At 52.6% G+C, this 13,968-nt stretch overlaps 1 protein-coding gene across 3 annotated transcripts in view; it reads left to right on the forward strand.

Annotated features, from left to right (window-relative positions):
- KIRREL3 (kirre like nephrin family adhesion molecule 3) overlaps positions 1–13,968 on the forward strand; it is a 414,805-nt gene that overhangs the window by 389,988 nt on the left and 10,849 nt on the right. For 2 of the 3 annotated variants that reach the window (XM_058041431.1, XM_058041434.1), the window contains 4 exons: positions 3,242–3,342; positions 3,420–3,618; positions 5,173–5,208; positions 8,001–8,108. In XM_058041431.1, the coding sequence (XP_057897414.1) occupies positions 3,242–3,342; positions 3,420–3,618; positions 5,173–5,208; positions 8,001–8,108 (444 nt within the window). The remainder of the gene's footprint in view (positions 1–3,241; positions 3,343–3,419; positions 3,619–5,172; positions 5,209–8,000; positions 8,109–13,968) is intronic. The other variant, XM_058041433.1, reaches the window with a different exon arrangement.

A 13,968-nucleotide genomic window follows, 5' to 3' on the forward strand; every position in this document is an offset into this window, starting at 1 on the left:
GCCCTGATCAGGACACCTGGACTTTTAGAGGGCTGATCCATCCCAGCAAGCCCAGAGATCCCAAATGAGGGATCACCCAACCCACTCTGAGCCTGTGATCCCACCAGCCCATCCATTCCCAAAATTATCCAAAATCATGGCGTGGTGATGGTGGGGTGGGAGAGCATCCTGTGCCCTTCCCACCCAGCTCCCTCAGACAGGGCTGTGGTTGCAGAGCAGCCCAACCCCATGCCAGAGCCAAGGGCCACCAGCCTGCAAGGAAGCAGATAGGATTCAGTCTGGTGAGTGGGAAGGAGGATTATGCAAAGCAGCAGCATTTGGCAGGGCCAGAGCAGCAGAGGCTCGAGGGAAGGGAGGAACTTGGTGCCATCATAAATCAGCAGCAGCTGGATTTACAGCCAAAGCCTCTCCATGCTCTTGACTGCACCCAGCCTGGTCACAGCTCCCACCCCAGCAGGAGCACCCCAAGGTCACCTTCACAGGCAGATCAGCAGCAGTCCCCTCTGTCACTGCACCATCCAGGCTTGGCAGGGGCTGCTGGGCAGGGACCACCACCCCTGCTCACCTTGTTCTGTAAGAGAAGTTTGTTGGAAGGGCTGGACAGCTCCAGGTGACTAACTCAGGATGTCATTTGCCTGGGATTCACCCCAACAAGGAATTTGGGCATGTGTGACAGCTGGGAGCAGGGCAGGGGCTGATGTGCTACCCCGCTTGGTCAGGAGCACATCAGGGTGTCAGGAAGTGTTCAAGGGCAGGTTGGAACAACCTCCTCTGGTGGGAGGTGTCTCTGCCCATGGCAGGGGATCTGGAATGAGATGGGTTTTAAAGTCTTTCCCAACACAAATCATTCTGTGGTGTTCCTTTGTAATCAATACCAGGCAGAACCAGACGGCCCAGGACTTCTGCAGGAAGCAAGGAGTTAAACAAAACTCTCCTGCCAAATCATTTTGAGTGCCTGGGACAAAAGTTCAGATGGACTCAAGCAGACTGGAGAAGCCAAGGCCATCCTATCCTTTCATTCCTGAAGGCTTCCACCTCAGACTTCTCTTTTGTGCGAGTCGCCAGGACCGCACAAATAAATTGGCACCGAGATGCTAAAAATAACCTCCACCAATAACTCCATCATTTATATCCATAGCAACATTGCTTAGAGCCTTTTCCCTGCCTGTGGGCTGTCTCACACTCGGTGCTGAATGCCAAGCTGGAGATTGGCAGCTTTCATAAGGAGCCAGAGCCTGGTGGAGAATCAAACACCAGCCCTGAATGAGAAGAGGCTGCAACTTCGTGCTATTATTTCTGGGCATGTTCATCTCACAAATAGTCTTTAGTCATCCACTATTATCATGATGATAAGCCTTCGACTCTGAACTCCTGAAGCAATAATAAAAGCCAAAGCCATTGGCATTTGTGCCATTTAAAACCCACTCGCCTTGGGGAAAATGATCCTTTTAATGATTATTAAGCCATTTTTCTCTAGCGTCACCCAGTCTTGGAGCACTTCCAGAATTTATAAGTAACATACAACCATCAAAATGGAAAGGAGATGGTTCTTTTTATTACTGTTTAGGTCTGGCTTGCAGATCCCACCACTGCTCTTGCCTCTGCTGGCTTTGGAATCATCAGGTGGGCAGGAGCATCAATGGCCTCAGCAGGCTCCTCAGGCAAAGCAAGGAGTCACCTCCTCTGAGACCCTTGGGAAAGCTGAGCTTTCAGCAATGGATAAACAAGAACTCACACCTTGGGATCGTGCCTAGAACAACATCTTGAGCATTTAGAGAGAAAAACACAACAAAGTGGCTTTTTTTTTCTTTGCCTTCTTCGATCAAAAAGGGCAGAAGCTTCCACAGCCGTACTGCTGTGTCCATTACAGCAAAACAAGTCCTGACCTTCACACCCAGCTCCTGCTATTCCTGATGCTGATGGCGGCTCCCTTCCAGCAGTAATTTCCTGAGCTGCCAGAACCGTGGCCACTGGTCAGTGAATAGTGCTTCAATGAGCTTGTTTTCCATCCATCTCCCCTTGGAGCAGTGTAAAGAAGCAGGGACGGGGCTGTGCCTCAGTGGGAAGTGTGTGGGGAGTGTTCAAGCTTGGTGCAGGAAGGGGTTACCGGGACAGTTCCAAAAGGCAGCTGTATGTACAAATGCCTGAGAGTGAAGGATTTAGCATTTTGGTATATTTCTGTGCATGTATGGAATTTATAAATGGGTGATTTGGATGAGAATCAGGCAGGAATACCCAGGCAAATCTTTCTTCCTACTTTACCCCAAATCCCTGAGACTGTTTTTTGAAGGAGCATGTCAAGTGCAAGGCAGGGAGGTGAGGAAAATGGGAAAAAATCCACAAGGCTGCATTACTGATAAACCCAGTGACATACTCCAAACCAGATTTGGCAACCCCAAGTGAACACCCAAAGTTCCAGAGCTGGAGCAGGGGGAGTTCTGACAGCCCCTGCCACTCCTCTCTCCCTGCCCTGCAGGCCAGTTGTTGCTGTTTTCTGCCAGCAGCAAGCCACTCATGGAAATGCAAATCTGCTTTAATTAAGGAGGTTAATAAACAGCAATTAGGATCCCAGCTCTTGTGCTGCTCCCCTGGGGCCATCAGGGCTGTTGGAAGAGTGAGGGACACACCACATGCTCTCCTCTCCCATCCCTTTCCTCCCAAGCACAGGATGCTCACCAAGGCAGGACAAGGACATTTCCCATCCCAAGCTGGTGTTTGGCTCAGGAAGAGCCTTTCCTACCCTCTCTCCTCGGCTCCTTTCATGACCCACATGGCACAGGAGAGCCCAGCTGATGGGTGTCAAGGTTTTCCAGCAGAAACTTCTCCACCACATCTTCCTTAATGACCTGGAGAGCAATTAGTTTAATTCAAACTGGTTGCTTAATGAATCTGGTTGGTTGCTTAATGGATCGGGGAGGGCACAGAAGAGGAACAGCAGGTGGGATGGGATCCTGCTTTGCTCCTGCAGCAAACAGCCCTTCTCAGAGGCCAGGCTCTCCAAGGAGATGGGAGAAGGACCCTTTACCCCAGGGATGGGGGTACAGAGATGGGGGACCCTGGTGTTTTGTGAGGGCTTTGCAAAAACCCACTCATTGCTCTCCATCGCAAGAGGAGATGGGGCTGTTTCTCCATCCCTGTCCTACAGAGACAGAACCCAATATCCATTCTGGGTAACACCCCCCTAACACCCTCCATCCCCAGCAGTCCCATGGGGTCACAGCAGCCTCTCCTGTCTCCACAGGGCCCCCCATCATCTCCAGCACGCAGACCCAGCACGCCCTGCACGGCCAGAAGGGGCAGATCAAGTGCTTCATCCGCAGCACTCCGCCGCCAGACCGCATCGTGAGTATCACCCTGGGCACGGGGAGTGCCTGCAGCACCTGGGGCTGCTCCAAGCTCACCCTTCTCTCTCTTGGCAGGCTTGGTCCTGGAAGGAGAACGTTCTGGAATCCGGGACCTCGGGGCGCTACACGGTGGAGACGGTGAGCACGGATGAGGGGGTGATCTCCACACTGACCATCAGCAACATCGTCCGTGCTGATTTCCAAACCATCTACAACTGCACGGCCTGGAACAGCTTCGGCTCTGACACCGAGATCATCCGGCTCAAGGAGCAAGGTGGGCACTGCTGGGGGCTGCTGGGGCTGGGGGCACTGGGAATTAGCACCTGGCTGGGCTCTGAGAATGGGGACATGCTGTGAGAGGCAGGAGGTGCTCAGAGAGCTCTTGGGATGTCAGAGGAAATTAGGAAGGACAGTGACAAGGCTCCAGCTGTGCTAGCTGCAGGATTGCATCCCTAAGGCACATGATCTAGTAAAGGGGAAGGAGCAGGGACAAGCCCTGTAAAGTCTCTGCTTGGTAAGGTATTGCTGATTTTACCTGTCCTGCTAAAGCTGGAGGGCACGGGCTGATCCTGCACCCCTCACTCCCTGTCCCACAGTACAAGGTGATGTCACTGTCCAGGCTGGAGGATCATTCACAGCCTTGGAGAGACAGTGGCTGCTCCCAGCAGAGCCCACTGCTCCACGGTGATGGGGGTGAGCAGAGGAAGGCGTTTGGACTGGTGGCAACTCTCCATCCTGGCCACCAGCCACAATGCCAGCATGTCCCACAGGGCTGGGCTCACACACCCAGCAATTCCCAGGGGATGGCCAGGGAAATTCCACTCTCGGGGCTCTCCACAGCAGGGGAGGGAGATGCCTTGTATGAGGAATGCTTAGCTCCTGGAGGAACTCCAGTTCTCCTCTATTTTATTAAATGCCAGGGCAGGCAGGTGGATTGTTCTCATTAAGCTGTGATTTATAGGCAAGGCTGGCGTCCAGATTAAATCAGAGCTAAATGAACCCCTTAAAATTAGCCTTGGGCTTCTTCCAATGCAAACAGAGCCAGTGGTTTTTTCCAGGTCGGCTGCCAGTCAGCGGCAGCGCTGGGCAGTGAGCCTGGGTCCCAGCAGAGGGGGACGGGGAGCCGAGCTCACACCCAGCGTCCCTGCAGGGCCACCGGGGGGGACAGCCCTGCCCGGGACAGGGGACACCGCAGGGTGACATAGGGTACACTGCAGGGTGGCACAGGAGACACCACAGGGTGACATAGGGGACACTGCAGGGTGGCACAGGGGACAGCCCTGCCCAGACCAGGGGACGCCACAGGGTGACATAGGGTACACTGCAGGGTGGCACAGGAGACACCACAGGGTGACATAGGGAACACTGCAGGGTGGCACAGGGGACAGCCCTGCCCCAGTCAGAGTGGAACAGGGACAGCTCTGCCCAGGACAGGGGGACACTGCAGAGTGGCACAGGGGACAGCCCTGCCTGGGCCAGAAAACACTGCAGGGTGGCACAGGGGACAGCTCTGCCCCAGTCAGAGTGGCACAGGGGACAGCCCTGCCCGGGCCAGGGGGACACTGCAGGGTGACACAGGGGCCAGCCCAGGGGACAGCCCTGCCCGGGCCAGGGGGACACTGCAGGGTGGCACAGGGGACAGCCCTGCCCCAGCCAGGGTGACACAGGGGACAGCCCTGCCCGGGCCAGGGGACATCACAGGGTCCCCTTCACAGGGCCAGCCCCCGAGCAGGCAGAGCAGAGCAGAGCAGAGGGCTGAGCACTCAGGAAGGTGCGGTGGGCGCGTGGGCTGTGCAAGGCTGTGGACACTTGCTTTATTTTCAAACAGGTACGGAAATGAAATCAGGAGCTGGTATTCAAGCAGGTATGGAAATCATGAGCTGACGGTGAATGTGAATTGTCCCCAGGCACCACCACACCTGAGGGCCCAGCGTCCTCCTCCTGGCCCGGCAGCTCTCCCCAGGGCAGGCAGGGCAGGCAGGGCTGCAGGGAGCTGCAGGGCAGTGACTGGGGCAGGACTGGGGAGCTGGAGGGGTCCAGGCCCCCTGTGCCACTGACCCACTCTGGAAACCAGCACTTTTCCTGCCCCAGCTCCCCAGGCACTGGAAGGGGGATGCTCTTACTCAGCCGTGTTTAAAATGTTGCAGAAGTCTCACAGAGTGCTGCTTTGGGACAAAAACAAAGAGGGGAAAGTACATGTTTCCAGGGTCATCTGCAGACATCAGCTTGGTTCAGCATAGTGGGAGAGTGATGGCCAGCATCCATTGGCACCAGAGCAGGTCTGCATGGATCTGGGGGCAGATCTGCAGGAGGTGCTGCCCTTGGGGTTCCTCATCCTGTGCTGCCCTTGTGGTTCCTTATCCTGTGCCCCAGAGCAGGATTCCTGGGGGAGCCAGCAATCTGCACCTCCCTCAGCTCACCCAGCCCTACAGGAGAGTTTACCATCCCCACCATCCTGTCACAGCCCCTTTGCAGTTTCCTTTATCCCAGCCCAGGAGAGCCCTGGACATTTTCCCCACCCCATTCCCTGCATGGCTCTTCATCCCCATCACCAGCTGCTTCTCTCTGATCTCTGCCCTGCAGATCCCATTCCCCAGAGCTGAGAGCCAGCCAGCCCTCCCAGGGCTCCTCTCTCTCCAGCCCCTTGCTCCATTTTCCCCTTGGAAGACCAAAAAACATCCCATGAGGAGCTGCCACTGTTGGCAGAAGCACTGCCTAGCAGGCAGCTTCAGAAATCCCTGGTTACTTCATGCCATGGCTCAGCTGCTGGGCTGGAGGATAGTGATTTTAGGGTGAGCTTCTTGGAGCAGCTGGACCCAGCTGCAGCAGCTGTCCAGCAGAGGACTGAGGGGATTTGCCTTTTCACCACCTGGGCACTTCCAGAGGTTTGGTGATGGATTGGTTCAGTGCCACTTGAGTCATGTCACACTGGCCCACCTTGAGTGGCATGTGACACATCAAGCAGCCCAAGCAGGAAATCCATGAGCAAGCCACAAAAGTGAGAAACATCAGTTCTGTTTGGATCAAGTGTGAGCAGAGCCTGAACTCAATCAGCACCACATGTTAATCACCTACAGTTCCCAAATTAGGGCTCAGGACCCAGGAGCTCCACAGCCATGGCTTAAGGGTACCATGAAGTGGCTTTAGATCTCCCCTGTCCCACTTGGGATAGGGTAAACAAGGATGACACCCTTTGCTGTCTACACAGTGGATGCTGGTGGAATGACAACTGCCCCCAGTCCCACCTGTAGGGGTGTGCCCCCCCTTGGGAAGGATGGAAGGCACAGGTGGGATCTGTGCTCTCAGGTCCAGGATGAAATTCCTGCCCACCCCCAGCTCCACACCCATGGGCAATGGGAAATGATTCCTGTATCCCCCAGTCAAGGGACAACCCCTGGGCTTTGCTTCTCAGCTGGGTCACCCTCTGTGTCCCCAGGGTCCAGCAGCATCCATGTCCCCATCTGCACAGAGCTCTGAGGAGAACCACCTCTCTGCATACATTTTTCCATAAATTCATCCCATCCATTTCCAAGGCAAGGCCTCCAGGGAGGAAACACCTCCCAAGGAGGTGTCCAGGAAAGTTGTGAGGACACACTCTCACACCTTATCTGGCCATCCCCGACAGAGTTATCCCTCTTCTGGCTCACCAGATCCTACAGAGTGTTTAGAAAGAGAGGAATGGGGACCTAGAGATACCTGCAGCTTTAGGGGAGAGGGTGTTTGGGATGCAGCTTTATCATCTAAGCCAAGGAAGGCAATTTGTGGTATCCTCAGCTGTGGTGTCCTACAGTGTGAGTGCTGCCCATTGCTGCCCCTCCTTAATCCAACCTAACACTCACTGCAAAGTCAGAGCTGTGCCTGGCGGAACTGAAGAGACAGGGCAGGAAGATAAAAAGGCTTTGGGGGTCCAAATCTGAACCCCTCACCATAAATGTGATTTCCCATTCCACCTTCCCCACACCTCACAAGCTGCTGTCAGGGCCTGTGTAGATAAATCAGCTTTGCTGGCTGAGCAACAGCCCAAAATCCCCCCCAGGAATTTGGTGACTGAGTTCTTGTAGGCAGAAGGATGTGAGGGTGTTCTGCCTCCCCCAGACCCTGCCCACACATCCCACCCCACAGTGCTCAACCCCAGCATGGGCCATCCCTCCTGTCCCAGGCATTGTAGCACCCTCAGGAATTTTGGAAGGATGACAGTTGATAAGCCACAGGAGAAGGCAGGAAATTGGGATATAAAATAGGGAGGGGCTGTGAATGATGACTTGGGTTAAGTCATCCATCAGCCTGCTCAGATGTCATTTCTCTTTCTTTATAATATTAACACACAGTCTTCTTTTGCACTTCATCCTTTAGAGAAGCTCATTTATTAACCTCAGGGTATTAACAAAGCAGTCACTAATCTGCTCCTCTGGCTCCCCCCTCTCCTCCCAGGGTAAACTGAGGCACAGAACGAGCAGGGCTGTACAAACTGCAGCGTCCCATGGGCAGCCCGTGCCAACATCATCATGCAGGGATGGGGGAGCAGGGAAGGAGGCCCCAAAATCCTCCCTGGGCTCATCCCTGAGCCTCTTGCCAGTAGCCAGGGTGGGTCCCTGAGGGAAAAGGCCCCTCTGTGACCTTCAGTCCACTTCATTCTTGCTCTCCTTGCTCTTGCAGAGTCGGTGCCCATGGCGGTGATCATCGGGGTGGCCGTGGGGGCCGGCGTGGCCTTCCTGGTGCTGATGGCCACCATCGTCGCCTTCTGCTGCGCCCGCTCCCAGAGGAGTAAGTGTCACATGTTGGAATGTCACCAATATCATGTATGGGATGTGCCTGAGCTTGTCTGGCCCTGCTGCTGAACCAAACAGCAGCACTGTGGTGTTTCACCCCACAGACACTTTTGGCTGTGGATGTGTGGTGTTTCACCCCACAGACGCTTTGGGCTGGCTGGGTGTGTGGTGTTTCACCCCACAGACACTTTGGGCTGTGGGTGTGTGGTGTTTCACCCCACAGGCACTTTGGGCTGGCTGGGTGTGTGGTGTTTCACCCCACAGACACTTTTGGCTGTGGGTGTGTGGTGTTTCACCCCACAGACACTTTTGGCTGTGGGTGTGTGGTGTTTCACCCCACAGACACTTTGGGCTGGCTGGGTGCTGCAGTTGGGCCCGTGGGGACAAGTCCAGGCCTGCAGGAGCTCTGGTGGTGCTGGGATGGAGCTTCCCCCCATACCAGGGGCTGCTCCTCAGGTTTCCCTCTGCCAGAGAAGCTTTTAAGGGGATGGTGAAGGAAAGAAGTTGGTTCTGATGGAGGGTTGGGATCCAGAGCTTTATTCTGGCCCACAGGCCTCTGAATGCAGCACCAGCTCCAACAGAACTCCCTGAGCCCGTGGTTGCTGCTCCTTTGAACCCCAGGAGAGGGGCAGGGAAGGGGCAGGGAGCCACCAAGCAGGGACAGGAGGGGAGGGACAAAGGGACAAAGGACACCTGGATGGCCCAATGCCCCCAGGGGTAGAGGGCATCCTTTGGATCTGCCAATTCCCTTCTGGAATGCCAGGACTGACAGACAGTGCTGTGAGGGGTCAGGGAAGGGAAAGGAGAGGGGACTGACACACCTGGGAGGGAATCTGCAGGGGAGGGACCCGGGGTTCTGAGGTGAACCATGAAATCACAATGGAACAGTCACCCCCACCTCGCTGTCCCCTTTGGAAGGGCTGGGGGGACAACTCTGGGCAGAGGGTGAATCGAGTGGAGCAGGGAGAAATCAGAGCCTGAATTAACCAACACAATTTACTGAATTCACTTCTCTGCACAAGCTGCTTCTCCTGTTGGTCTACCAAGTGTCTGCTGCAAACAGCAACCCTGTGGGAAAAGGGAAGGGTTTATGGAAGACGTGGCAGGGTAACTGCTGATCCCTGTTAGCAGCTAAGGAGGTGTGCAGGGGACCTCTTAATCTCTCCCTTGGAGGAATCCTGAGGTACAAGAGGGAGAAGCATCCTCACTGTGCCACATCGGTGCTTAAAAACCCTCCACAGTTCTGCTTCTGTTTTAATTCCAGTTTTCCTGACATGCATATTCCTGGCAGGAATGCCAGCGAGCAGAGGGGTTTTTCATGGCACTTGTGCATTCTGGAGTCTGGCTGCAGTGGGAATACAAGTTAAAGTGACATTAGAAACAGGTACAGGCGCAGGAGAGGGAAGCAGTGCAGCATTGTCTGGCCTCATTACAAAGACACTGGGAAATTAAAGGAGGATTGTTGGCCCTGTGAAAAGGCACCAAAGCAGGATGGAGAAGAGTGTGGTTGTCTGGAGCATTCCAAGCCTCTGGGGAGAGGAGAGGAGGAAGATCCTTGGCGCTGCTCCCGGCGCGCCAGACGCGTGGTGCGGATTCCAGGATGCCAAACTCCTCACGTGGTTGCCAGAAAACCCAATTGTTGTTCTTTTATTTTCCCCCCCTTGATGGTTTACAAAGCCATCAAAGACATCAGGCTGCTCCTGGATTCAGTAAGGATACACGACCCCCCACTGCAGAAATGTGTTTAATTTTCAGTGTGATAATGATGCCTCTCCCTGTTTTATCCCATTTTTTTGAACTCCCACAGCCTCCATTAGCAAGAATTAATGAATTAAATAGGGGAAGTCATGTATCTTGCTTTTTGAGGAAGGATTGCTGATGGACAGCACCCAAGACCAGGCCAGTTTGATGTCATTTGGCAGCAAGAGACAATGCAAGCACCTGAAGGAAGCAAGGCCAAGCTGTGTTCCCATGTCCATGGGCAGTTTTTTCCCCATGCCACATCCTTCAAAGAAACTGAGAGCGTGTGGTTCATTATTTCTCTCTCGTTTGATGGAACCAGATGGTGCAGGGCTGTTTTACAGGACGCACAATTTCACAGGAATGCCATGACAACAGATCCCAGACATGGTGGAAATGCCAGGATTTAGATCCTCACAAGCTGGAGGCATGCAAAGATGGGCTGCTCTTCAAGGAGAAAGCCAAGAGGGGACAAGGCTATCCCAGCCAAGTGCCTTGTGCTATTTATCCCATTGGTAAATCAGGAAAAAGAGGCATTTTCCTCACCAGGGCTGGGAAGATAGGTTCTGGAAAGAAGGCACTGGGGACATGGTGGCAGGGTTTGAATTCCCTTTTCTCTGCTGTGTTTCTGGTGCTATCCTGTTTAGAAAAGGTTTTTTGGTCTCCAATACACCAGAGGCTGCTGTGTCTGGGAGTGTTCCCTGCTCTGCTGCTCCCTTGGCAGTGTGATTCCCTGGGGAGAGCTCAGCAGCCTCCCCAGGCCAGGGCAGGGGTCCCTGTGCTCCCTACAAGGCTTCCTTGCCACTTTCCTTTGGGATCAGAATAAGTAAGAGATCATGTAGCTCTGATATTTTCTGAAAAACCCCTTTGCTAGGATTTTTCCTCCTGAGAAGCTGAGAGGCCTCAAGAATAAAATATAAACAATGATTATCTGCTGCTGTGGAATGCAACAGGTGCATCTGGGATTGGTCTCGTGTGGTTGTTTCTAATTAATGGCCAATCACAGTCAAGCTGTCCAGACTGTCTTGGTCAGTCACAGGATTTTGTTATCACTCCATTCTTCTTGCTTGCTTGCTAGCCTTCTGATGAAATCCTTTCTTCTATTCTTTTAGCATAGTTTTAATATAATATGTATCATAGAATAATAAATCAAGCCTTCTGAACACGGAGTCAAGATCCTCATCTCTTCTCTCTTCCTGGGACTCCTGTGAACACCACCACAAGATCACCCAAGAGATCAGTGAAGATCCCTGCCCTGATCTCCCTTCTCTCCCCAAAACCTCATGGGAAGGGAAGAGCCAGCCCCAGCTGGGGACAGCAGCAAATCCAGAGTGCAGGTGGGATTCCCCAGCCTGAGATCCATGCAAGGGGTGCTGGTGGCACTGAGCCCACTCAGTTCCCTTCACCTGGCTCCAAAAGCCACTGGAAGCTGCCAAAACAGTCCCTCCTTGGGTTTGGGGGAACTGGGAGCACCAGCAGCTGCACCAGAGCCCAGTGACACTCAGGGTGCAGAGTCCTGCAGGGAAGGACTTGGATGTGAAACGAATCTAAGTTCACTCTTAATTCTTCTCCAAGGAATACCCACAAACCCTAATGAAGTGAATTAAGGACTATTTAAAGGGGGTACAGCTCCTTTAAAAAAGAATACAATCTCTACGAGCTGATAAATACTGATTTCCCAATTACATTGCGGACCCTCAAGCAGCCATCAACAAAGAGTGAGTTAAAGCTCTGCACTACAAAAATATAAGAACTTTATCACTCCCTCCCCATTAACAGGCTAACCTATTTTTAAATACAAGAATTAATGCTAGAATGAGTAACCAGGGTCCTCCCTCTACAACACAAGCTTACATACATACATTATTAACAAGTCACCAATATATGACAAATCAAACAAGCAGAGTATTAAATATCTTGTTAACCCATCTTGGTGGATGGGCTTTCACCCCAGTTTTGAGGTGCTGATGCCAGCTGAATGCTGTGGCCACTGTCTCTGGTGGCAGGAGGGTGGGAACACCAGGCTGAAAGGTGACGAAAGGAATGTCATCCCTGTTAGTGGTGTGTATGTGCAGAGTTATTACACAGATCAGCTCAGGAATGATGGGATTGACAGAGCACTTGGATAGCAGGAGAAGGACTCATTTCCTGCAGGATGACTGCAGATTCCTCTCCCAAGACAAATACTGGAGCCTTGTGCCATCATTTATAACAACAACCTGGTGCAGGCTGCAGGCACCGTTGTGTCAGGAGGATTCAGTGACCCAGAGTAACTCTGGAGAGGAATCTCCTGCCCCAGCCACTGACCACAACTAACAGCAATTCCTGACCATGTTTTGGGAAAATGCAGCACAAAAAAAGGACCAGGTGCAGACACACCAAGCCTGGAGGCTCTGGAAAATAAAAAAATTTACTGCGCATCTGTTGTTGTATCTTCAGTGACTTAACGGCCCAGAGTTATTTGAGGGGGAGCACTCCTGGGAGAGGAGCTCCAAGACACTGATTAGCATCTCCTTGTGATTAAAGACAGAGGCTGCAGCACCAGGAATGTGGTCCCAGCAGGACAACATTAAAAAAAGAAGCTGTAGTAAGTTCCCAGTGAAAGGCTTTGCCTTGTGCCCTGAGACTTGGCGAGGTCTGGGGGCTGTGGGGGGCAGGGGATGCTGAGAGAGATGAATTCAAGACAGAGCTTCGAGCTGGTGTCAGTTGCATCATTCAGTTTGGTTTAGAGATAAATCTCCCGGGGGTCCAGCCTTTTCTGGACTGCTCCCCACAATCCTGGCTTGGCAGGGCGCTGCTGGATCCGTCAGCTGGAGGTAGATCTGACAAACCGGTGGTTGAAGGCAGTTTTTGGGTCTGGGAGGGCTGGCACAGCCATCCTGTGAGGTGAGAGCCAGGTCTGTGGCTGGGGGACAGCTTCAAAGCTGTTGAGGTCTCGCTGCTCAGATTTGCCTCCATCTCTGCTTTTCATCTCGGCCTTGCGCCGCCGCTCTGCTCCCGCTGCTCCGCGCTTTCCTCCTGCTGGAACGACTTGTTCAAAGCACGCCTGACACCTTCAGGGAAGGCAGGGAGGCTCTCCAGGAATGTTTCTCTCTCCTCTCATTGTCATTTCCAGGCTGCCTGCAGATGATAAAACTGTCCCTGGCTATGTCTGTGCTCATTGCTTGGCCTTTTCCATGTGCTGTCTGCACCCCAGACTGGAGGAGGCTTTTCTCAGGGGTTCCCAGGGCCTGGGCAGAGCTGGCCCATCCCTCAGGAGCAGGATTTCCCACAGATCAGCAGGCTGGACAATGATTTCACTGCCTGTGGGAGCAGTTCTGCTACAGCCCAGCCCCTGGTAACAGTACTGTGTGAAAAACGCCAGTCACTTGTTTTTAAAATTTTAAAAGCAATAAAATGGTTATCAAAATAGTAATACAATTAGAGTAATAATAATTTGGACAATTTGAATTAGGACAATATGAGACAATAGAGAGCAAGAGTTACAGATGTCCGGGTACCTTTTCTGTGCAGCACAAGCCGGAAAAAGGACCCACGCTAACAAAGGATTAACCCTTAAAAGCAACAGCCTGTTGCATATTCATGCACCTCATACATGATGCATAAATTCCATTCAAATACAGGATTCTGTCTGGTCATCATCCACATCTTCCTCTGAATCCTAACAGTGCCTTGGAGGTGGGAAGAAGTTTGTTTCTTCTGATAAGAGGGCAATAAATTCTCTTTCTCTGAAAGATTCAGGTGTCCTGTGGCTGCTATCTCGCTGTGAGCCCTTTCTTTAAAGTAGTATCCTACACAGCATAGTTTCTATTTTAACATTTTTTATAACCTAAAACTATATATAACACAGTACTTAAGAGAATTAATACAGCATTACCTTCTAACACAACACGTATAATATTCATTTTAATATTTGCAAAAAGCCAATCATAAAATACATGCATTTTTCAAAACCGTGAGCTCCAGAAGGAATTTCTGTAGGAGTCTGAGCTGTCCCTACCTTCTGGCAACACAAGTATTGCTCCTCCAGCTCTCCAGTGGGCTCACTGAGCCGGGTTTATTTTCTCAGGTGCTGCAGGAGTCCTCAGTGATGTCCTGTGACATTGGTCACAGGG

This window comes from Melospiza georgiana, chromosome 27, assembly GCF_028018845.1.
Source record: "Melospiza georgiana isolate bMelGeo1 chromosome 27, bMelGeo1.pri, whole genome shotgun sequence".
In the NCBI taxonomy this organism is placed as follows: Eukaryota; Metazoa; Chordata; class Aves; order Passeriformes; family Passerellidae; genus Melospiza; species Melospiza georgiana.